Source organism: Phytophthora ramorum (assembly GCF_020800215.1).
Source record: "Phytophthora ramorum isolate Pr-102 chromosome Unknown Phyram_PR-102_s0019, whole genome shotgun sequence".
Classification (NCBI taxonomy): domain Eukaryota; phylum Oomycota; class Peronosporomycetes; order Peronosporales; family Peronosporaceae; genus Phytophthora; species Phytophthora ramorum.
Genome location: NW_027150665.1, coordinates 628,917 through 650,595, shown reverse-complemented (window position 1 = coordinate 650,595; position 21,679 = coordinate 628,917). Strand labels below are relative to the sequence as shown.

At 54.7% G+C, this 21,679-nt stretch overlaps 10 protein-coding genes across 10 annotated transcripts; 6 read left to right on the top strand and 4 right to left on the bottom strand.

Annotated features, from left to right (window-relative positions):
* Positions 1-82: 82 nt before the first annotated feature.
* On the bottom strand, positions 83-1,344 carry KRP23_13908 (uncharacterized protein; the record flags this gene model as incomplete). The annotated part of the gene is made up of 3 exons (XM_067884678.1): positions 83-856; positions 942-1,136; positions 1,204-1,344. The coding sequence occupies 3 exons, from the start codon at positions 1,342-1,344 to the stop codon at positions 83-85; spliced, it is 1,110 nt and encodes a 369-aa protein (XP_067738064.1).
* A 795-nt stretch (positions 1,345-2,139) lies between these two features.
* Positions 2,140-5,523, top strand: KRP23_13907 (uncharacterized protein; the record flags this gene model as incomplete). Its single annotated transcript, XM_067884676.1, has 1 exon — positions 2,140-5,523. One exon carries the CDS (start codon positions 2,140-2,142, stop codon positions 5,521-5,523), a length of 3,384 nt encoding a protein of 1,127 aa, XP_067738063.1.
* A 104-nt stretch (positions 5,524-5,627) lies between these two features.
* KRP23_13906 (Penicillin-binding protein 4*) lies at positions 5,628-7,133 on the bottom strand (the record flags this gene model as incomplete). The annotated part of the gene is made up of 1 exon (XM_067884675.1): positions 5,628-7,133. The coding sequence occupies one exon, from the start codon at positions 7,131-7,133 to the stop codon at positions 5,628-5,630; it is 1,506 nt and encodes a 501-aa protein (XP_067738062.1).
* A 155-nt stretch (positions 7,134-7,288) lies between these two features.
* KRP23_13905 (putative acyl-activating enzyme 19) lies at positions 7,289-11,133 on the top strand (the record flags this gene model as incomplete). The annotated part of the gene is made up of 4 exons (XM_067884674.1): positions 7,289-8,297; positions 8,371-8,496; positions 9,454-9,464; positions 9,544-11,133. The coding sequence occupies 4 exons, from the start codon at positions 7,289-7,291 to the stop codon at positions 11,131-11,133; spliced, it is 2,736 nt and encodes a 911-aa protein (XP_067738061.1).
* A 25-nt stretch (positions 11,134-11,158) lies between these two features.
* Positions 11,159-11,824, bottom strand: KRP23_13904 (Protein phosphatase Slingshot-like protein 1; the record flags this gene model as incomplete). The annotated part of the gene is made up of 2 exons (XM_067884673.1): positions 11,159-11,409; positions 11,476-11,824. The coding sequence occupies 2 exons, from the start codon at positions 11,822-11,824 to the stop codon at positions 11,159-11,161; spliced, it is 600 nt and encodes a 199-aa protein (XP_067738060.1).
* Positions 11,825-12,447: 623 nt separating this feature from the next.
* Positions 12,448-14,148, top strand: KRP23_13903 (putative serine protease K12H4.7; the record flags this gene model as incomplete). The annotated part of the gene is made up of 1 exon (XM_067884672.1): positions 12,448-14,148. One exon carries the CDS (start codon positions 12,448-12,450, stop codon positions 14,146-14,148), a length of 1,701 nt encoding a protein of 566 aa, XP_067738059.1.
* Positions 14,149-14,308: 160 nt separating this feature from the next.
* KRP23_13902 (Eukaryotic translation initiation factor 3 subunit D) lies at positions 14,309-16,626 on the top strand (the record flags this gene model as incomplete). Its single annotated transcript, XM_067884671.1, has 2 exons — positions 14,309-15,595; positions 16,246-16,626. The coding sequence occupies 2 exons, from the start codon at positions 14,309-14,311 to the stop codon at positions 16,624-16,626; spliced, it is 1,668 nt and encodes a 555-aa protein (XP_067738058.1).
* Positions 16,627-18,145: 1,519 nt separating this feature from the next.
* KRP23_13901 (1-phosphatidylinositol 3-phosphate 5-kinase fab1) lies at positions 18,146-19,555 on the top strand (the record flags this gene model as incomplete). The annotated part of the gene is made up of 1 exon (XM_067884670.1): positions 18,146-19,555. One exon carries the CDS (start codon positions 18,146-18,148, stop codon positions 19,553-19,555), a length of 1,410 nt encoding a protein of 469 aa, XP_067738057.1.
* A 344-nt stretch (positions 19,556-19,899) lies between these two features.
* On the top strand, positions 19,900-20,202 carry KRP23_13900 (uncharacterized protein; the record flags this gene model as incomplete). Its single annotated transcript, XM_067884669.1, has 1 exon — positions 19,900-20,202. The coding sequence occupies one exon, from the start codon at positions 19,900-19,902 to the stop codon at positions 20,200-20,202; it is 303 nt and encodes a 100-aa protein (XP_067738056.1).
* A 73-nt stretch (positions 20,203-20,275) lies between these two features.
* Positions 20,276-21,061, bottom strand: KRP23_13899 (uncharacterized protein; the record flags this gene model as incomplete). The annotated part of the gene is made up of 3 exons (XM_067884668.1): positions 20,276-20,307; positions 20,388-20,758; positions 20,823-21,061. The coding sequence occupies 3 exons, from the start codon at positions 21,059-21,061 to the stop codon at positions 20,276-20,278; spliced, it is 642 nt and encodes a 213-aa protein (XP_067738055.1).
* Between the last annotated feature and the right edge of the window lie 618 nt (positions 21,062-21,679).

Here is a 21,679-nt window from a genome sequence, read left to right as displayed (position 1 = left end):
AAAGCTTCGTATTCGCGTAAGTAAACTCGAGATTTGCTCCAGCGAATTGCAGACAAAAGCAAACACTGTTTTGATTGGTACATTACATGATCGATTGACTTGGCACGGAATTGCCCTCCGCAAACTTTGCCGTTAATAGCATCGCTTCACTCATCTTGTCCACGCGAGAACGAATCCTGTCCACAACGAACGGTGGCAAGTCGACATTAGGATTCTTTCGGATCCGTAAGCACCACCACCGAGCCAGGACAATAACAGGCTCCCCGTTGTCGTGTTGCCGCCATACGAGCATCGTGATCTGTGTCAGGTCCTGCTGGACCCTTGTTTGCGGTTGATACGGGAATAGCTCGTCTTCATCCACGGTATCGCAGACCATTAGACCCAGTTCTCGCTCCCCACTACCCGAAAGACATGCTGGGCAGTATTCAGCAAACACGACGCTGTTGATATCTGTCTGCACCAGGTCAGCCACCGTGGTAACAAGGCGATGCTGAGTGACTGGACTTCCAGGTTTGTCGTCGTCGTTCTCGCGTATCGTGACGTCGCCCACCGCTTCGGTGAGGTTGATCTCGATATTATACACGAAATTGTGGACGGCTTCAAAGATGGCCTTGATGCTGCGTGCTCCTGGTAGTGGGATGGCCTCGAAACGGATCGAAACCAGGTCGCCGCTGGCTGCCTCCAATTTCTTCTTGTCACAAAATTCTGCTGCCGATTGGTAGTGATGGCGGTGGAGCATGAACTGGTAGGCAAGTTGCAGGCGATCATCCTTCACCCTTAGCAGCTCAGCTTCGCGCTCGAATGGGTCTTTACCGAGTCGAGTGGGCAAGTCGAACGGCTTGAGCATGCGATGACGCTGGTGCGAAGGAGGTTGTAGCACGAGAGTCAGATTAATTTGCTTAGGACAGAACCCCTTACAATGATGAGCGCAACCCACGCACGTGAAACTGAGCGATCAAAGAGGCTGTACTCGCAAGTGATAGGTGGTGTGCATGAAGTGCATCGCGCATGGTCTTGTTCGTCGCCTCTAGCTGCGTCAACTCGCCACGCTCCTTGAGCCTTTTTTTACGGTGCACAACGTACCCCAACTGCTTCTTCAGACACGCCACCTCTTCTGTCAGCGCGTCAATCTCTCTCTGCCCAAAAGCACAACAAGTCGTCACGACTCCTTCAAAATAGTTGCTGAGTGTCCGCATGACTTACCCTCCGCCGGGTGCAGGTTCGGATTTTGACTGTCTTGGGCTTCAGGGTCCGCGCAGGCTGCTTTGGTGTCCGTGGAGAAGCAGTTTCAAACAGAACCGACAAAGGTGACCCGGGGTCCCTGCTACTTCCTGAAGTTGTCATGCTGTCCTCGAGACTGTAAATTGCGCAGTGGATGTCCGTTTGCGATGACGACACACCTAGACTGTGGTTAACTTACTTTCCGCACATCATCAGCGATGACGAGATTGTGATTCAAATCGCCCACGCCGCAGATAATCAGGATGAACACGAGCGATCTCGAGGCAAACGGCTGCGTGTGCCGTAGATCTGTGTAATCATGACAGGTGTCTCTCGGTTGATGGTCTCCTCGTCGATTGGATTGTTTCGCCGTGGACAGCTTCCGTTTGACAAGAATGCGTGCAACGAGCAACGCAGGGAGTGATCGAATAAATGCGGGTCTGCCGCTTTCAAAGATATGGAGACAAGCTGATACAAGTCTTCGCGTCTGGAGTGATTGTATTTTTGTGCAGGCGTGAATTCGTTGTGCCTTCGCCGACCTTGCCGACTCCATCAGGGATATTCTCTTGAATGAGTGGTTGTCCTTGATAATCGGACTCGCGGGTCTTGAACAGCCCTGCGACTGCTGTTTCAGAAGCTCGACCACAGCCATCGGCTCCGACTCCAAATTGGCAAAGTTGTCGACACTTTGCACCTAGCACCTAAGTACCTAGACCTGAGGTATGTTTGTGCACCACCGACACACCAGACGCATCCACAGCCTGTCATTGCCATCGTCCTCAGCACAACGAATCGTGTCCGAAAAGCAATGGACAGAAAACCTACCAGGACACCTAGTCGTGGAACCAGAACCAGTCATCTGCACACTAGAGATTGTGCCTAGTCCATGGACAGAGTGAGCTTTTCAACGCATGCCTCATGGAGATTGCTCGCCGACCTGAAGCTTCGTTCGGCGATATTTTGGACGACGCAATTGCGGACGTGGCCGATCACCGACAAGACAAATGGTTTGGGGTCTTCATGCCAGCATTGCGCACATTCCACTCGCTGTTCGGCCACACGGAGGTGCCCGAGGATTTCGTGGTGCCGCAGTCAAGTTCGACCTGGCCGCAAAGTGCTTGGGGACTGCGTTTGGGTCAAATTATCACTCGGGACAGCGATACAAAAACACTTTACAGTGCTCAAGTGGCAGCGTCGCACCAGGAGCTGCAGAAGTTGGGGTTTACTTGGATCTCGACGACTGCAGCGGATCGAGCGTGGAAGCGTCAGGTGTTGCCGGCGTTGCACGTTTTTCACCAGGAGCAAGGACACTGCAACGTCAATAGCAATTTTGTAGTTCCGGAATGGATTCCGTGGCCACAAGATGCGTGGGGACTGAACCTCGGTGCCATCGTCAAGCGGATCCGAGCTGGACGCAGCTACGCTGGTCAAGCGACTCGGGACAGTGACGTTTTGGAGAACTTGGGGTTCCTGTGGGACCCGAGAGATGTCGAATGGCAAGAGTGCATTTTGCCGGCATTGGTCACGTTTGCAGATGAGTTTGGAGAAGATGAACCGTTGACTTCCGATTTCGTGGTTCCGGCGAAAGCTCCTTGGTCCAAGCAGACGTGGGGTCTGGAGCTAGGACTCTTTTTGAGTAATTCGCACAGCAGAGAACAGTATTTTGTGCAGATTGTGAAAGACGCGGGTGTACTGGGCGATCTGGGCTTTGAGGTCAGTTTGTCAGACGCAACTTGGGAGCGCCAAGTCGTCCCGCTCCTGACGATTTTCTCGATGATCTTTCCGAACCAATTGAAGCTTCCTGAAGACTTTGTCATTCCACACAAGCAACCCTGGCCTAGAAACGTGTGGGGTCTCAAACTGGGAAGCATTGGCGCCCAGAACACTAGTCGGCTGGCTGTCGTGGAGCATGAATGGAAACAGCGGAGTGAGCCCACGGAGACATTGTCCCTCGTTTCTGAAAACAGGAATCAGCAATGGAAGATCAGAATTTTACCTGCGCTCTTTACGTTTGTGAAGGTGTTTGGAGATTGCCGACTCGGTGGACACTTCACGGTTCCGTCAGAAGATCCGTGGCCTAAGCCAGCATGGGGTCTGCGTCTTGGCGCAGGAGTTGCAGACTACCAGAAGAATGGCACGTATTTCGAGCAGATTGGACGAGACGCTGACCGCCTGGATGCACTAGGCTTTTCGTTCAGGCTATCGGAGATTCCATGGGAGCAGCTTGCGGCCCAGTTGATTGAAACGTTCTCAGCAGTGCATCCCTGTACAGTGGTGGCCGACAACTTTGTGGTTCCAGCCGAGGCACCATGGCAAGAAGCGATGTGGGGCGTTAAGCTGGGCAAGCTTGTTCGTTGGAATTCACAGCACATGGCTAGTATCGAGAGTGAGTGGAGAGTGCAGGTGCTGACGGCTGTCGAAATGTACCAAAAGGAGTTTGGAGGTGTCTCTATCGGGGAGAAATTCGTTATTCCGTCTCGATCGCCCTGGCCTGCGAAGACCTGGGGGATGGATCTGGCTCGTATCCTGCACCGATTGCATATTGGCGAGTGTTATGACGGCCATGTTGCTCTGGCCAGGAACTCGGTTGCCAGACTGAAGCATGTTCTTAGGAGACGTCGAGATGAGAGTTGGGAATCGATTTTCACGGCGCTCAAGACGTTCTCGAAGACGTGTGGTCACTGCAACGTCAAGTCTCGTTTCGTCGTTCCAGCACGACTGCCATGGCCGAAAGCTATATGGAATTTACAGCTAGGACAAATTGTTGAGAAGATGAAGGCGACAGGAAACTTTTTCGCCTATGCTGGACGATGTGCGAATCGCTTGAGTCAATTGGACTTCACACTGACCCTCTCGAGCGCAGCATGGGAGAAAAAGGTTGCTCCACTCATCGCTACGTTCGATAGCCTCCATCCTCGAGATACGATCCCGTGGGGATTTGGCTGGGGATTCACCGTTCCATCCAGTGAACCGTGGCCTGAAAATGCGTGGGGAGTCAATCTCGGAGTCATCGTTCAGTGGAACTTGAGTCGTTTAGAAGCCATCGAGCGTGACTGGAGGAAGCAGGTGCTGCAGGCCCACCAGGTTTTCCAGTACGAACACGCAAACAAAGTGTTGCGTGACAAATTCGTGGTTCCGTCTCGTTCTCCGTGGCCTTACAAGACCTGGGGTCGAGAGCTTCGGAACATTCTTACATGCGTTCAGGTTGGACAGCACTATGGAGGGCATGTGGCGCTAGCGAACTTCCGCTCAAACGAGGCATGTGCTGTCTCCAACCAGAAATATGAGCAGTGGAAGACGGTCATTTTCCCCGCGCTTCACGTGTTTGCCAAGGTGTTCGGCCACTGCTCCGTCCCGGAGGATTTCGTTGTTCCGTCGCAATCTCCGTGGCCGAAGCAAACGATAGCAGTCCCATTGGGAAACATTGTTGCGGTTATGGAGAAGCGCGGGACTTACTTCACGGAGGTTGGACTTAATGCCGATCGGCTGGAGACATTCGGCTTTCGATACAAGTTGGCAGATGCACCTTGGACGGAGCATGTTGCTCCGTTGTTGAAGTTGTTCTCGGCAAAGTATCCTCACGAAATCCTCCCGGAAGGTTTTGTTGTACCACCCAAACCATTTTGGCCACAGCAGCTCTGGGGTCTGAGGCTTGGGAAACTCGTGTCGTGGTCCTCTCGATTCACTTGGAATCACAAGCAAGCACGGTGGAAAGAGCGGGAAATGCCCGAGAACACAAATCTGGCTGGTGAGTTTGGCTACTGCAAAGTCCCAGCTATATTCAAAGTTCCCAGTGAACTGCCGTGGCCCAAGCAAATGTGGGGTCTGCAAGTGAAGCCGTATCTGCGTCAAATGCACCGAAGTGGCGACCTCTTCATATCGGAAGGACTGCATCGAGCCATGATGAGCGAAAAGAAGGTTGGGTTTGTCTTTAAACTAGAAAGTGAGTTGTCGCGTGGAGAGCTCATGCGGGACGAGTACAAGGCTGAGATCGAGCAGATTGTTGAGATCGGTGAGGTCGTTGAATTACCACCGCAAGATGGACCTAAATGCTGCTTAGGCAAACGGCCACTACACGGTGCAGACTGCGTGCGAAAGGCAGGGTGGATCGGCAGCTACTCGCCCACTTCTCGAAGGAAACGCATACAAAGGTTTCTGAAAAAGCGGCAGGAGAGAGTGTGGCTGAAAGAGGTCAAGTACGACGTACGCAAAGATTTTGCAGACAAACGAATGCGCGTCAAGGGGCGATTCGTAGCTCGAGAGGATGAAAAAACGATGCGAGAGCTTCTCAGTTTGAGCTGATGACGCGTAGCAGGCGTACACAAGAATTGACCTGTGTAGAAATAAAAACTGGCATAACATTACCATTATTCAGGTGCTCCACGAGTTTTCACGTGCTCACTCCCTCAGTTGTCGGGGGCCGTGTAGAATTGTAGGAACACCTGCAGCAAGTTCCACGCCAACGTGTTCACCTCGCCGTCGTTCTTCTCGAAGCCATCCTTCTCCACTGTAGGTTCGCGCTTTTCGATGAAGTCACGTGGCTGATACGCATCAAAGGCGTCAACACTTGGGAAATAAAGACGCACGTCGTTGGTGAAGGCGCTGGCGACGATAGACATGTTGGCGGCGGGCATCTGCATAGCCATACAGGTCGTAGAGCACGCGGTGCTACCACAGAACGCGATCTTGGCAGGCCATTCTGTGCTAGTCAGTCCCGACTGAGTCTCGTCAAAGTCGACGCCAATACCCTGCGCAAACGCTGGAAATGCTGGGTTACGCGTGTGCACGAGCTGCTCGATAGACTTCGCCTGGAGCAGTTTTGAGTGGCGGCCGTGTTCGTGGAACAGGTCGTTGTACAGCTTGTGCATGTCTTTTCCAGTCGACTGCAGCCCATGAAGGCTGTTGTCCAAGTGCTGGTAGATCGCGCACGACCCTGTCGCCATCCGATGCAAGTGCTTCTCCACGGGTCCACTGGAGCTGTCACTGCTGCTCTCACTCCTATTCACGTCCCGATGGGCGTAGAACTGCACGTACTGGTCCACAAGTCCGTGCTTCACCCCCAGCGCTCCCGCGAACGGATCAAACGTCGTGAGTTTCAAGTTCACCGGCTGGAAAATGTGTTTCTGCAGATACTCTCCAAACGCCATCCCACTCAGCTTCTCTACCATATAGGCCAGCAACACATAGTTCTCGTCTGCGTACGTGTAGCTCGTGCCGGGTTGAAACGCCAACGGGGCGTCAATGAACCTGCCGACCTGTTGTCCGAAGCTGCCCATCATCTCCACCTGCATCTGCTTCTCCTTGTGACTCTGCAGCCCTGATCCCATGTACAGCAAGTGCTGGAACGTCACCAGTGCACACCCGTCGCCCTGCGTCACCTTGGGACACCACGTCGTTCGGTTCTTGTCCAGCCCGAAGGCTTCCCAGTCCTGAGCCGTCAAGTACTCGGCCACGGGTTTGTACATCACCACGAGGCCTTTCTCCTGCAACTGGTACATCGCCACCGCCGTGAGCAGCTGCACGTGGGCGCCCATGGGGAAGACGCTGTGCTCGAGCATGGGCAGCTGGAACTGGACGCTGGCGAGGCCCATGGCCTGCTGCAGCTTCTTCTGCCCGTTGTGGCTGAGTCTCACGACCCCCGAAAAGTTCTTGGCGTTCTCGTACGCGTCCAGCAGCGAGCGCAGCTGCAGCGCGCGCTCGTTGCGCTGCGCAGGCCACGAGAGCGCCACGAGCAGCAAAGTGAGTAGCGACGCCGCCAGGAACCCCACGGTGGCGCGTCCGACGGTCTTGGAGCGGTGGCGGCGCTTCTGTCGCGCGCGCTGGCGCTCGTGGTAGCTCGAAAGTTGCTGCTGCAGCGAGTCTCCGGTGCCGGAGCCGTCGCGGTGCACCAGGGGGAGCTGCTCGTCGTCCATGGTGGGATATCTGCGTTTTCGTAGAATTTCTGGTACTAAAGAGCTGAGGTTTTTGGATGGCGTGTGTGACGTGTGTTGACGGGAACTTTGTATTTGGAGGCTAGATGCAATGGCTAAGTACGTATTGTGAGATTCGAAGCGCACGCTTCGAGCCAATGACCATGTTGTGTCAATGTCTGGGGGAGCTTTGGACTGCGCGGGACGAAGAGCTGGCCATGATACAAAGTGTTGGAGGGAAGTGGAGGCAGGAGGTTTCGTATGCAAATGTTTGGCAGTGGATTCAAGAGGTTCGAGAGGCGGTGGACGGAGAAGAGGATGAATGGCTGGTGGTGGGGATCAATGTGGCCCCGTTTTCCATTGAGGAGACGGCGTCGATGCTTATGGTGGCGCAGCAGAGACACTGGAGCTACGTACCTGTGGATGTCCAGCTCCCAGTTGCTAAACAACGTTCCATCTTGACAAATGCAAGGGTGCAACGTCTCGTGACGATCCCAGAGAGTCCATTGGCCAAGTTCTTGTCGACGGAGGAGAAGAGAACAGTTGAGTTGCCGTCGAGTCCGTTCCGATCTGTGCAAGTTTTGAGGTTCACGGACGGCTACTTTCAGAGTAAAGGGGAGAAATCGGTGAGGAGATTTCAAGCTAAGGCGGATGGGGATGTTGCACCACTTTACATGCTCTTCACGTCTGGGACGACAGGCGAGCCTAGAGGAGTGCTGGGAACGCGGGTGGGAGCTTGGACTCGGTTACAGTGGATGTGGGAGATGTATCCATTTACGAGGTCGAGTGAGCGCGTACTACGAGCCACGAAGCTGTCGTTCGTGGACTCAGTGTGGGAAATCCTTGGCGCATTTTTGCAGGGTGTGCCGCTAGTTCACTTGCAACGACCACGGCAACGGCATGGGGGTGCTGACTGCATTTCGTTGAACAGTGTTGTGCTAGATGATAGTGCGCAGTTTCTTGCGGTTGTGCAAAGTGAGCACGTGACGCGCTTCACTGCAGTGCCGAGTGTGCTGGAGGTTTTACTGCTGCAAATGCGAGAGATCGATCGGCGATCGGCCTTGTCTAAGCTTCGGTATGTGCTCAGCAGTGGCGAATCACTGCCGCTACAAGTACTACGACAGCTTTGGGCTACTTTACCAGAGGCGACTATCTTGAACCTGTACGGTAAGGAAGAGGACGTGCCCTCGGTTTGCTTGACTACGACTTGGACTAACTATATTCCATTGCTGCTCTGCAGGCAGCACAGAAGTGAGTGGTGATGTGACGTGTATGGAACTAAGGGCCCCGGCTTCTGCTGTGGAGGCAGTCGAGTGGCAACAGCATGGAGTTCCGATCGCAAAACTTGATCCTCGCGGAATAGTTGGTAATAATACGTCTCTTGTGCTGCTGCCCATTGATATTGAGAAAAAGGCAAGTGAATCCAACGATGGTGCGCCGACCATTATTTGGTCGAAGAACCTGTCAGTGCCGTCTACAGCTCAACCTTGTAGAGGGCTCCTATACGTGTCCGGGCCGCTTGTAACACTAGGATACGTTGGTGGCGATCTGGAAGACATTTTTGTGAGCACGGATGAATTGTTGGGTGGTCAAAAGAGCCAAGGCGAAGCTAAATCAAGACGATGGTTCTGCACGGGAGACGTTTGCTCCGCGATTCAAGGATATCTGTTTTTTTGCGGGCGTAAGGATAATGCTGTAAAGATTCATGGACAACGTGTTTACTTAGAGGCAGTGGAGCGTGCAGTGACAACAGCACTGAGCGAGACTGCAAAAGACGGGGAAATCGATGATAGTCGTGTTTCGCAAACCTTTGGTAACGCACAGGTGATCGCTTTTACAACTGCCAAGGAAGTGAGCAAGTACGCGTTACGTCAGCAACATATCGTGGCCTGTATTATTTGTGACGTCATGTCCAGCACCGCAGTAGGTCGGTATCCTCGGGCGACAAAACTTAATGCTTGGATCACGGAGCACTACGGATCATCGCACAGTCCGCATGAGATTGTGGTCGTACATGCAAACGCAGTGCAGCGACTCGCTCACGGGAAAGTTGATCGGCGAGCACTGAAAGACCTTTTCGATCGTGGCAGAATTGCTGATATCAATGCTGTGCTGCCAATTATTCGGAACAACTGCGAGGCGAACAGCACAACTGAAGGGCTGATCGCCCGATTGCTCAACGAAGTCCTTGATATTCCTACACCCGAAGGTATTTCGGATAATATCAGAGCCCAGTCATTTTGCGAACTCGGTGGGAATTCATTGCTGGCAACACTTTTCGCTCATGAGATTCGCCAAGAGCTTGGTACGTTTCCTCTGACAGGCCAAGAGCTGGTACGTCAACTAGAATTATGCCACTGTATGCAGATACGCTACTCACCATGCATGTGTTGCCATCTTTGTATGCGACCAGCTTCATATGACAATTGGAGCAATGCTGTCTAACGTAGGTTCACCACTAGACAAACGCTTCCGCGAAGAAACAACGGTGAAAGCATTGCCACGTTTTATTAACTCCAGGAATGACACCGCTAAAGTGGATAGAGACCGGGACTTGAGTTTTGGCAATGAGCTCAAACGCCGGAAGATGGCACGTCGTGCACAATCAGATGGACTTGCTGACGGTGATGGCAATGAGCATGGGGACACAAGCCAGCGAGACAAGCTAAACTTTGTATCTCGCTACAACCAGTCGTCCATGAGCATTAACGGCATTTACACTCCGACATGCTACATCTCACCGCCACCCACTCAGCAGACTGCGCCGACTCCGTCCTTATCGTGGGAACTCAGAACTGCGTGGAAAGTTGATTTAGAGAAGTGCATCGATGCGTCTCCGTTGGTGGTACAGCGACTCGACGCGAAAGATGTCATTTGCTCTTCCTGGGCAATTGTTGGATCTCACTCGGCCCAATTGGTGTGCGTTGACTTGGAAGACGCCGGTAAAGAAATTTGGAGAGTTCAACTCGACGATCGCATTGAGGCATGCGCTGCACTCAGTGTGAAGCACGAGATCGTTTATGTGGGGACATACGCAGGAACTCTTTTTGCGCTGGACTTGTGCTTAGGAGACACTCGATGGCTTTTCCACGCAAAGGGAATCATCAAAGCTTCGGCTGTGGCGATTGACAAGTACGGTGTGGTGGTTTGTGGTTCATATGATAACAGTCTGTACGGCCTGGATGCCGTGACAGGCAAGCTGCGGTGGTTTCTCGACCTTCAGGGTAGCATCTTCTCCACACCTCTCTACTGCGCGTGGTCTGGCCAACTATTTGCTGCTTCCACAAATGGGAAGGTTGTGGCAGTAAAGTCTGAGGTTGACGACTTTGGCAGCATTATGGAGCAGTGGAAGTTAGAGCTTCCAGCCCCAGTGTTTGCAGGGTTGAATGCTGACTATGACTCCAAGAAGTTGATTGTGGGGTGTGCTGACGGGAAGCTTTACGGAGTGGATATGACAGCGGGGGCTATTCAATGGCAGCTCTCAACCGAGAAACCAATTTTCAGCTCGCCTTGCGTCTATCACCCGGGGGTTGTGGTGTTTGGCTCTCACGATGGCAGGCTGCGGAAGGTTGACTGCCATAGTGGACAACTTGTATGGACCACTAATCTTCACGGCGCTGTGTTCGCGTCACCAACAGTTGTTCGTCTTGTTGAGACACCATTTGATCGTCAGCCACGTCACAACTTCACTGTTGCTGAAGAAGAAGGCAGCTTGGTGTGTTGCGTTACCACTACGACGGGTCAACTGTACTTTTGCGACGAGGAAACAGGATCCATCATTTACCAGAGTGGCAACTCGTCTGGTAAAGTACTGCTCGGTGCTAACAGCTGCGAGAGCAGCGGCGACTTGGGTCCGTTGTTTGGATCGCCCGTGCTCGTCGACAACTGGTGTTTGCTGGGAACTCGAACAAATGATTTCTTTGGGTTTGAGTTTACTGGTTGCAGCCCAGGGTTGAGCCGCGTACGTCCCTATTCAGGCAAGTCAGGAGGGAGCGCAACCTGAGCTGAAATCCGATACAGTCGTGAAGCTAACGCTTTCGAAGCCCCCTTTCGTTTTTGACCTCATTCCAAGCATAAAAGTTCCAATCCTTATCGGTGGTTGTCGCTACTGACGAGGCGCCAAATAGCATGAGCTCGTACTTGGCAAGTTGTAGACGGAAGGCCTGGTTTGGTTGTACGACCTGACGCTTGCGCCTCACCATGTTATAGGCATCCAGCAGAGGAATTTTCTTGTCGATCATCAAGTACGCGACCAGGAGCGCAGGTGACCTGGAAGCACCTGAACTTTGTCAAAGCAACGGTGAGAGACCAAGAACACGGAATACTCCAGATGCAGTTTTCGCACCTGAAATGCAGTGAATAAGTACACGACCTCGCAGTCGCTCGACTCGGTTGAGGAACTTGGTGACAGTTTGGAAGTGAGGAATGAGTTCTTCATCTTGCGAGTCATGCAGGTTCAGTTTGAGGTAGATGAACTCTCCTTCGAAGCTGTTCCCGACTTGCTTTGCGCAGTTGCAAATGTGCGTTATTCCCAAGAAGTAGAGCAGTCTACTGTCTTCGGCATTCTCGCGGCTTCCGAGCAGGACGTGATCTAATATGACCGTCGGGTCCTGAGAGGTGGCTGTGCCGATGGTCCGGCTGATGAATGTCGCCAGGCGTCTAACAATCGATTTCTCACGAGCCAGCGCCTCCATGATCCGCCACTACGCTCAGCACGAACAAGCACCACTTAGACCAACTTCTGAAAGATATTAATGCTGCAGTGCAAGACAGTCCCACATGTGCTGTCATCACGGTGTCCTCTTCATCCGGGTTCCGTTTGGAGAAGACGACAATCGACGTATTGCGAACGCGCTCGTCCTCACGCTGCAGCTCGTGACGACGTCCAAATTTCCTCGTGGAAGCATAGCGCTTTAGGACTTCGGATGATCTCTGCCGAGTGAGCCGATCGGATAAAGTGCGAAGGGAATTGGAGGAACTATCTCGATGGAGAGCCTTCGGCTTGTGCTGGGAACTGGAGGTTCTCTGTTGATTGACCATATCACTAGCTGAGTGCGAGATGAACTGTGGCGCGGGGCAAACGCCTTACCTCCCAACCATACCATAATTAGAGGGAGACCAATGTTAGCAGGAGAAGAACTTCCCGTTAACCCTTCCAAAGAGCAAAACTATTTCGATCCCAAGTCTTATGATCCAAGTTTGGGCGCTCGATCAGTTTAAGTTTTCGCTCCTCTCGAAACAGGTCCACCGTGGTCCTCCTGCAGCTACTGCACTTCGCCGACGGCAACTATACCAAGTTGAAGTGAAAAGATCGGAGATGGGCAACCCCCTGCCAAATCTGTTTGCCAATCATGAGTTCAGGAGGGCGGATGTGCCATTCCTGGATCAGACCTCGACGGCTCCAGCTGAGCTCTCCCAGTGCGCGCACTCGTCCATCGGAGCCATGGCGTCGTCCCACCGTCTCCTCGTGTTGTACGCCATTGCATGCTTCGCCGTATTGTCGCCCGTGAGCGCCGCATCCTCCGGCGCCCGAGCGCACAACCTGCAGCGGCTTCAGGACTTTCGCGGCCACGAATATTTTGTGCAGTTCGACGTGCACCAGTCTGAGGACGACCCAGTGACCTTCCCTGTCCAGGAAGATTTCTTCACTGACGCCATCTTGGATCACTTCGCCCCCGTATCCAGACGCACCACGTGGAAGCAAAGGTACCAGGTGAACGAGGAGTTCTGGGGCGGTCACGGTTTCCCTGTCTTCCTCTACATCGGAGGGGAAGGACCGCTGGGACCCAAGGCAATCACCAACCGCACTTTCATTTACTACCTGGCGGAACAGCACCGAGCGCTGCTGCTGGCACTAGAACACCGGTTCTACGGGAAATCGTACCCGACGGAGGACATGAGTCTGCCCAACCTTGTGTATCTCTCCAGTGAGCAGGCGTTGGCGGACTTGGCACATTTCCACTCTTTTGTGACGGACCAGTACGGCCTGACGGACGAGAAGTGGGTGGCTTTTGGGGGAAGTTATCCGGGTAACTTGGCCGCGTGGGTGAAGCTCAAGTACCCGGCGCTGTTTGCTGGGACCGTGGCGAGTTCGGCGCCTGTGCACGCGAAAACGGACTTTTTCGAGTACATGGAGGTGGTTGGAGACGGATTGAGGTACTTTGGAGGCGGTGAGTGCTATCATGAGGTGGAGCAAGCAATTACGCAGCTTGGAGAGCTCATGGATAGTGGCAAGAAGGGTCGTGATAAGGTGGACGAGCTGTTCAAGCCGTGCTACCCGATGACCAACGAGTTTGACGATTCGGTCTTTGAGACGTCCGTGATGGGAGCCTTCCAGGATATCGCGCAGTACAACGCTATCCACGAGGGAGTGATGACTCTGGATGAAGTCTGCAAGCACTTTACGGAGGCTGGAGACGCGGTGGGGAAGCTGGCTTCCTTCATCAACAGGACTCGCGTTGGCGACTGCCTTGACTCCAAATTTCAAGGTGCGCCGAACGGCACCGTGGAGGTGCTGAGTCGCGACCAGTTCGACGGCAAGAGCAGCGCGCGTCAGTGGGTATACCAGACGTGCAACGAGTTCGGCTACTTCCAGACGACGACGAGCGCGCGTTCTCCGTTCCACGCGCTCCGTGCTGTGACTGAAGCCAACGCCGGCACCGAGATCTGCAAGCGCGTGTACGAGATGAACGTGGCCCCAGACGTGGCCGGCGCCAACCTCGACTACGGCTCGCTCGGCATCGAGGTGGAACGCGTGACGTTCCCGAGCGGCACCATCGACCCGTGGCACGCGCTGGCCGTCCAGAACTCTACCAAAATGCACTCGTACTCTGCCGAAGCCGTGTTCATCGAAGGCACTGCACACTGCGCCGACATGTACTACCCGAGTGCGCGCGACTCGCCTCAATTGCAGTGGGCTCACGCCAAGATCGCCTCTCGCGTCGACTTGTATCTACAAGACGCCGACTATTACGTTCCCACGCCCTTGACTCCCGAAGAAGTTAAGGCAGTCGAATAAATAGTGTCCACCATAACGTCCACCTTACGATGAAGACACTGTACCCGTTTCCCGGTACGATCATGTGCACCACATCATTGGAACACATTATTATGTGGCAGCAGTGTTGACTGGTGCTGAACAGCTCGGTCCCCTTCAGAGTATCATTCCTCATCCTCTGATGGCTTCGTACAACGCACCTCGTGTGGACGTGAACGCCAACGGCTGGGGCCCCACGGCGCTGCCGGAGCAGTTCCTCAACATCCCCTATGCGCCCTTTAACAAGGGCGACAAGCTAGGCAAGGCTGCGGACTTCGTGTCCAACTACGCGCCGCGCGGCTCCCGGTACGCGCGCGACCCGTCGGGCGTGAATGCCGAGTTCCAGTACAAGCACGACTCCAAGGAGGACGCGACGTTCCAGCTCGTGGACACGTCCAAGGGCACGCGCCCCAAGACGGAGGACCGTCTGCGGCCCACGTGGAACCAGCAGCGGTTCGGCCGCGGCGGTGGCCGTGGAGGACGCGGCGGACGTGGCAGCTACAACAACGACAAGCCCGACCCCAATGCGCCCACCACGTCCTCGGCGCAGCTGCGACTCAAGGGCATGCAGAAGCAGAACAAGCGCTGGGACCGCCTCAGCAACGCACGCCGCCAGTTCAACTACCGCCGCCGCGACGAGCCTACGGTGGACCGCGCAGCGTCCGTCAAGGTGCAGGCCAGCTGGACGCTCATCGACCAGTTCGAGATGCAGCAGCTCACCAAGCTGCAGGCCAACATCCCCAAGAGCGAAGACATCAAGTGGTGCGGCGAACTGCGCGAGTACGACTCGGCGCTGGACCGCATCACCAGCCGTTCAAACACGCGCGTACACCGTTACGACGACCGCGACTTCTACTACGTCACGACTACGGACGACCCCGTCATTGAGGGGCTCGCCCAGCAGGGACAGGCCACCGTGTTCGCCACGGATGCCATTCTGTCGCACCTCATGGCCTGCACGCGCTCCGTCTTCCCGTGGGACATTGTGGCGCAGCGCGTGAACAACATGGTGTTCTTCGACAAGCGCGACGAGTCCAACTTCGACCTGCTCACGGTCAACGAGAACGCCACGGACCCGCCGACCCAGGACGACCCCGAGCACATGAACCACCCGGACCGTCTCAGTCTGGAGGCTACCATGATCAACCAGAACCTGTCGCAGCAGGTTCTCAAGAGCGGCAACGGCGCCTTCTACAAGAAGTTCGACGAGGCTAACCCGTTCGCCAGCGAGGGTGCCAAGCCCGCGAGTGGCGCCTACCGGTACCGTAAGTTCGACCTCGGCAGCGGTCTCAACCTTGTTGCTCGTTGTGAAGTGCAGAGTGTTGCTCTCAAGAAGGGCAAGAAGCAGTACGTGTCCACGTACGCGCTGAACGAGTACGACCCCAAGTTCCCCGGATCCATCGAGTGGCGCAAGAAAATCGACTCTCAGGTGCGTGATCCATTGGTGGCATTGTGTCGAACTGTGCATGTTTGCGTGGGTGTGGGTGTATGCATGTTTGTGTGGGTTTGTATGTGGATGTGTGCCGGACTTGATGATTGTCTTTATTCTATATACGCTATTCCTACACTCTTGGTGAGGAGAAAGAATGCGATGAAAGTCCGTTGGTACATGTATGTGTGAATGAGTTGCTCGGACCCGATGATTGACAACATTTTTCAGAATCGCTAATCCTACTATTGTTGAGGAAAGCATGAAAGGATGAGGGTCTAGTAACTGCCTGCTAGTGCAGGCCTGTGTGTGTATGTGTATGTGTCCTCCATGGCAGAACTCGGTGATTGTCAACATTTTCAGAATCGCTAATCCTATTTTTTTGAGGAAAGCATGAAAGGATGAGAGTATCTGCCCGAGACGAGTGTGTATGACTTACATGTTGTTCTGTGGTGGTGTGCGGGTCTCGATGAATGCCCACAACTTTATATATACGCTATTCCTATACTATTGGTGAGGAAAGCTTCATTTAAGGAGAGACTCGACCACCACCATCTAGATATGCCACCCCACACACATAACGTGTGTGCTCGCAGTGTTTTGTGTGTGACTGAAGACTAATTTCTTGATATTGTTTTGGATGTTTGCAGCGTGGTGCCATTCTGGCGAACGAGCTCAAGAACAATTCGCTCAAGCTGGCCAAGTGGACGGCACAGGCGCTGCTGGCTGGCGTGGACGAGATGAAGCTGGGCTACGTATCGCGCTCGAACTTCAAGGATCCGTACTCGCACGTGGTGCTCGGAATGCAGTCGTACAACCCGAGCACGTTCGCGACGCAGATCGCGCTCAACCAGAACAACACGTGGGGCATCATCAAGATGCTGTCGGAGCTGCTGCTGGAGCAGCCCGAGGGCAAGTACGTGATCATGAAGGACCCCAACAAGCCCATTATGCGCCTGTTCTCGGTGCCGCTTGACACCTTCGAGGAGGAGGGCGAAGACGACGACGACGACGAGCAGGACGATGAATAAGCGCCCAGTCGTCGGGCGGGTGCGGGGTCCGTTTCGCGGATGGCACGTCGCCCGGCGGGCGCCGTGCTGCATGTTGTTGAATTTATTGATAACGAAGAATCCACGCATCCGATTTTGCCTTGCGTTCCGGAAGCTCTTCTTACCGACGGCGACAGCATTCGCTTGGCTACCGTCGGGCCCCACTGTCTGCAGCAGTTGAACCCTTCGAACGGAAGTCCTCGAGGGACCAGCAAAGCGCATCCAACAAATCTGCGGCCCGCAAGCTCCGCCATGTTGGTCATACCTTCCTCTACAACAGCGGACAACTCACAGTGGTAGCTAACCTCACCAGTGGCCACTACAGCACCACAAGTTGTGATTCACAACAGCAACAGCATAAGCTTACCTAAAAATACATTTATTTTTAAAACAGTACACTACAAAAACCAAATAGCCTTTACAGACCGGAGATGTATAGCCATACAAGCAGCAACCTCGACGCTGCGCTTGAGCTCCATGGCAAGACATGGACTGCGCTCGTTGTGGCCGAGACGCTCGAAATCATCGCTTTGGGAGGCCGATCGCCTCGATTCCCGAGCAAACGATACGTGAGGTTGTTAACTGCCACGCCGCAACTTCGACCTGGAACTTGTCACAATGGACACGCAGCTCCATGTGGTTGACCGCCGCATGGATGCAAATGGCCGACTGGTTGTTCACCGCCATATTAGGCCCAACGTTGGGTGGCAAATTGGCATTTGTACCAACGCCGTAATGCATAGCTCACCTGGGCTTTCTCGCTTCGGTGCGTTAACTCAGTTCACGAACACACGACTGAGTAGCGCGACATGCCGTGCCCTGCTCACAATGATGAAGTTTCGAATGGCTTTGTACGAAAACTTTACCTTGGCTTCAGGGGTTGCCGCGGGGATCGTGACTGTCCGGTGATCAGCGGCCGTGCGTTTTGCACTGCATCTCGCGAGCTCAAGGGATTCTGCGGGCGGGCGAGCGAGGTCAGGCGCGGGTTCCTCGGACTCACCAATTGTAGTCTGAACAATCGGATACGGGGCTCCGCTCTGCCGCCAAGCATGGAGCAAAACCCTGTTGTCTTGAGTCAGGTTTTTCCAGTCACGACTCTCCTTCTCGCTTTTCGATGGGGTCACTTCCAGGCGCCCGAGTTGAGCTGCCGTCGTCGTGCCGCGAAAGAGGACCAAGCCGAAGCGCAGTACGAGCCATCTGGCGAGGCCGGTCGCGCGCATATGGCCCAGAAAGACCAGAAGGCGTTCGGGAACCGCAAACCTCGAAAGCTTGCGTTGGACGCCGATCCTTGAACCGAGTGCAGGCCAGCCACATGTGGGCCCGCGACATGCTGCTTTCGAAACAACCAACGACCGCGCTTCCAGCGTGGCAGGCCATATTGCAAAACGCCCCGCAACGTGGAAGCGCCTCCTTCCTTCGATTGAATTTTGTCTAGTAAGCCCCAAGGAGTCGCTGGTTCACAACTGCCGCTTCAGTCTTGAACTTCGCAGATAACCGAACAATGGCCAGCGAGGTGATGCAGCGAGGGTCGTACAGGGTGAGCGGTGACTTCCACAAGCACGTGGGTCTTAAGCGACAGGAGCTGTGGTCAGGTCTGCAGCAGCGACTCGGAGCCACGCCCATCTTCAGCGGCGTGCTGGGCCACCAAAAGGGCGAACAGGTGCTCGAGGACAGCGACGACGACGAGGAGAACGATGTCGTGCAGGACAGCTACCTGCCCAACGGGACCCGCGCCACGGAGCGCGTTCGCTGCAGGTCTGCAGCGTCTTCGGACGGGCGCGATACAATGGACAACCGAGTAGGACCCGACGACTCGACGCTGCTCAGTGCTGCACAAAAGGCTGGATGCTTCAGCTACATCAAGAGGAGGCACAGCATTGCACTCGCGTTTGCATCCGACGACCCGCAGGACGACATCCGCGAGCCTAGCAACATCGGACCACCGGAAGAGTGCGACTCGGGAGGTTCCAATTGGGAGGCAGCAAAGGTGAAGAACGGCGTGCAGCTGTTCCGATCCAAACGCTCGCGCTGTGAAGTGCGCGGCGTGACGCTCGTGAACGCGTCCGTGAAGAACGTCATGTCCGTCTTGGCTGCCGGTGAGAGCACAGAGGCGTTCGCAGACGCGCAGAAGATCATCATGGGCGCGGATCAGGTGATTGAGGCCAAGGTGCTGGCGTCCTGCGCACAACCTACCAACTCGCGGTACTTCCACTGCGGGCTCAAGTACCAGGCTGTCAAGAACCCTTTCGGCGCGACACCACTGGATCTCGTCTACTTGGACTACACAGACGTGAGCACCACCTCGGGTGGCAAGCTGCTGGGCTACCGGATCAACGAATCTATCCGCGTGCCGGAGCTGCGACCGTCGCCCAAGTACGTGCGAGCGTCGATCCGCTGCGAGGTGTACATGGTGCAGGAGACCGACACGCCGGGCGTCGTGGAAGTGACCTTTGCTTCACACCTGGACCCCAAGAGTAAATGCTCGTCCAGCAGGCGCTCGCACTGGCTCGAGCAGGCAGGACTGCGTCTCGCGAACCTCCGAGCACACGCCGAGAAAACGAGTATCGGCAACCACTTGCTGCCAGAGAACAACCGGGAAATGAACCGGAAGCACCGCTCCTTCACGAGCGGAGACAAGGACAAGCAGCAACGGAACTGCAACGTGTGCCAGCATACCTTCTCCTTTCTGCGTAAGCGTCACAACTGCCGTCTCTGTGGCGAGGTGAGCTGTGGTCGCTGCTGCCGCAAGATGCCCGTGCTCGTGGACTCAGAGTCCGCGCGCGTCAAGGTCTGTCTGAGCTGCATCCTGCACTCACGGAACAACCCAGACGAGATCAGACGCGGCGAGTTAGGCCAGCCTTCGCGCCGCGGCGCCATCAACAACTCCACGTTCATCATCTATGACGAGTAGCGCGGCGACCAAGCAGCAGAAAAGTAAAGGGTATTTTTTCGGTCTTGTCGAGCAGCTCGACTCCAGGCCAGTTAGTTCAGTAGTTAGTAAAGCTGTTTTCCTTAGGTCTTCGAAGCCAGAGACCCATGTAACCTCATCAAAAGAGTGAAAACACCGTAACGCGTCAAGCGATCGTCGTACCCACTTCAACTGCTCTAGACTCGAGATGAGTACATGTAGCCAAGGCGTGAATGTTTGTCGCATTTCGGAAGCGTCAGATTATTCGAAGGCTCCGCTCGACTCCTGGCGGTCGATTCTTCGCGCGGCAGACGCTACGACTGCGAGTGGCGTGGCGACGGCTCACCATGCGACGGCAGCGGGTGGCAACGGGCTTCCTCCGGACGGCAGTCATGCAGATGGCGGCCACGACGACGGACGTGACCTCGGACGCGTTGAACATCGTGTACGACGTGTGCGCGTGTGTGCTGGCGCTGTTGTTCGGTGCGGCGCTCATGAAGCTGCTGCGCGACTACACGCGGAGAAAAGGCTACATCGAGATCCAGCAGGACGACCGCAACATGTACTCGAACGTGCTCATGGGCACGTCGGACTCGTGGGAGAATGTGCACGTGGCAGAGCCCAAGACGGTGAACGACGCTGCCATTTAGCTGCTAGTTAGCTCATTCATAAATTAATGCAGCATCTTGCTCTTCCATTTGCGTCGCCCTTGATGAGCTGAAGTCACTTTTCAAGCAAGGCGAGTACTTGGTCGGCTGTCGCAGTAATAACAGAAAACACCAGTACACGCAGTTAGCACGTTTATTCTGACGATGAAAGCGCGTGGACAACATACGAGTGCGCGTGACGGCGTTAGGGGTATAGTTCCATTCGGATGTTGGGTTGCGGTCGAAGTCAAAGGCTGGATTAGCAGCAGCCTGCGGTGGAGGGGCTGGTGTACTGACTGTAGCATTGCGGGTGTATGGGTGACCGACTCGACCTGCTCCGAGACGCGGAGGGCCGCGGCTGAGAGAGGTCCGGAACTTGGAGTTCGAGAAGCGAGGTCGTCCACCTAATCCAGCAGGAGGTCCCACGCGTGCATTAACAGCAGGTTGTTGCGTTGCACCAGCAGACACAAACCCGTTGTTGTTCGTCGTACTGGGGTTTGCCGTCTGCATCGACGGCGTGGAACCGACGGGCACGTCGTTCACAACCTCCACTAGAAACCTGTTGCACACCACGTTAACTTCTAGCAGTAGCATCCACTAGATCAGCAGCGATCCACACGTACTTGGATGTCTCGAAGTGCTCTTCGTCCTTGCGGTCCCAGTCGAATGGGGCCAATTTGGCCTCGTCGATGGCCTTTCCAGGCTTTCCGTCATCGTTGGCGTACACCACAAGTCTCCGCGAGACATAGAGCGAGAGGAATCCGTCCTGCCATGTCTTGTGCTTCTTCGTCTTCTGGTTGGTGTACATGCACTCGTACAGCACCTCCGGCCGCGAGCCCAGCAAGTCGCACAGCTTGGTCATGGTTTGCGGAAGTGAACGTGAAGTGGTGCACATAGCACCACCCAATACTGATACTCCCTGATAGTCATAGGAAAGCGCTTTGTCCCAACCGAACGTCTTCGCGTCCTTGAAGTCCTCGAACTCGCACACGCCGCACACGATCGTGACTGCTTCATGGAATCCATGCTACATGTACAAGTAATGACCGAAATGGCGCATCGGCTTTAGCTTTTGCACGCAAAGGGGGTGCACGAGGTTGCGAAGAAGTCTCCAACGAATAGTCGCTGTCTGTACGATCACGGATGAGCAGTAGATCTTGCATCAAAAACGCGGCCTTCCAGGTCAATTGGTATCCTTCACCAGAGACCTGCACAACACCAAAGCTGCAGCGAACAAATCAGTCAGGCCCAGCCCTCCAGCCTCGCTACAGTCCTGTGAGCGGCTACACGACGCTTCTCCTCCCCCTGATCACAAGCAACTCGTAGATATATTTTGTATTTATTCTTTTTCTCGTGCAGGTCACGAGGACCCGCCACGTCGTCTGCGGTTGCTTCCCGAACTCAGCTCGCTTCCACGCTGCGGTCGTTTTGGCCCAGCTTTCTAACGCACACACTACTACACGGGGACACACGAGCCTGT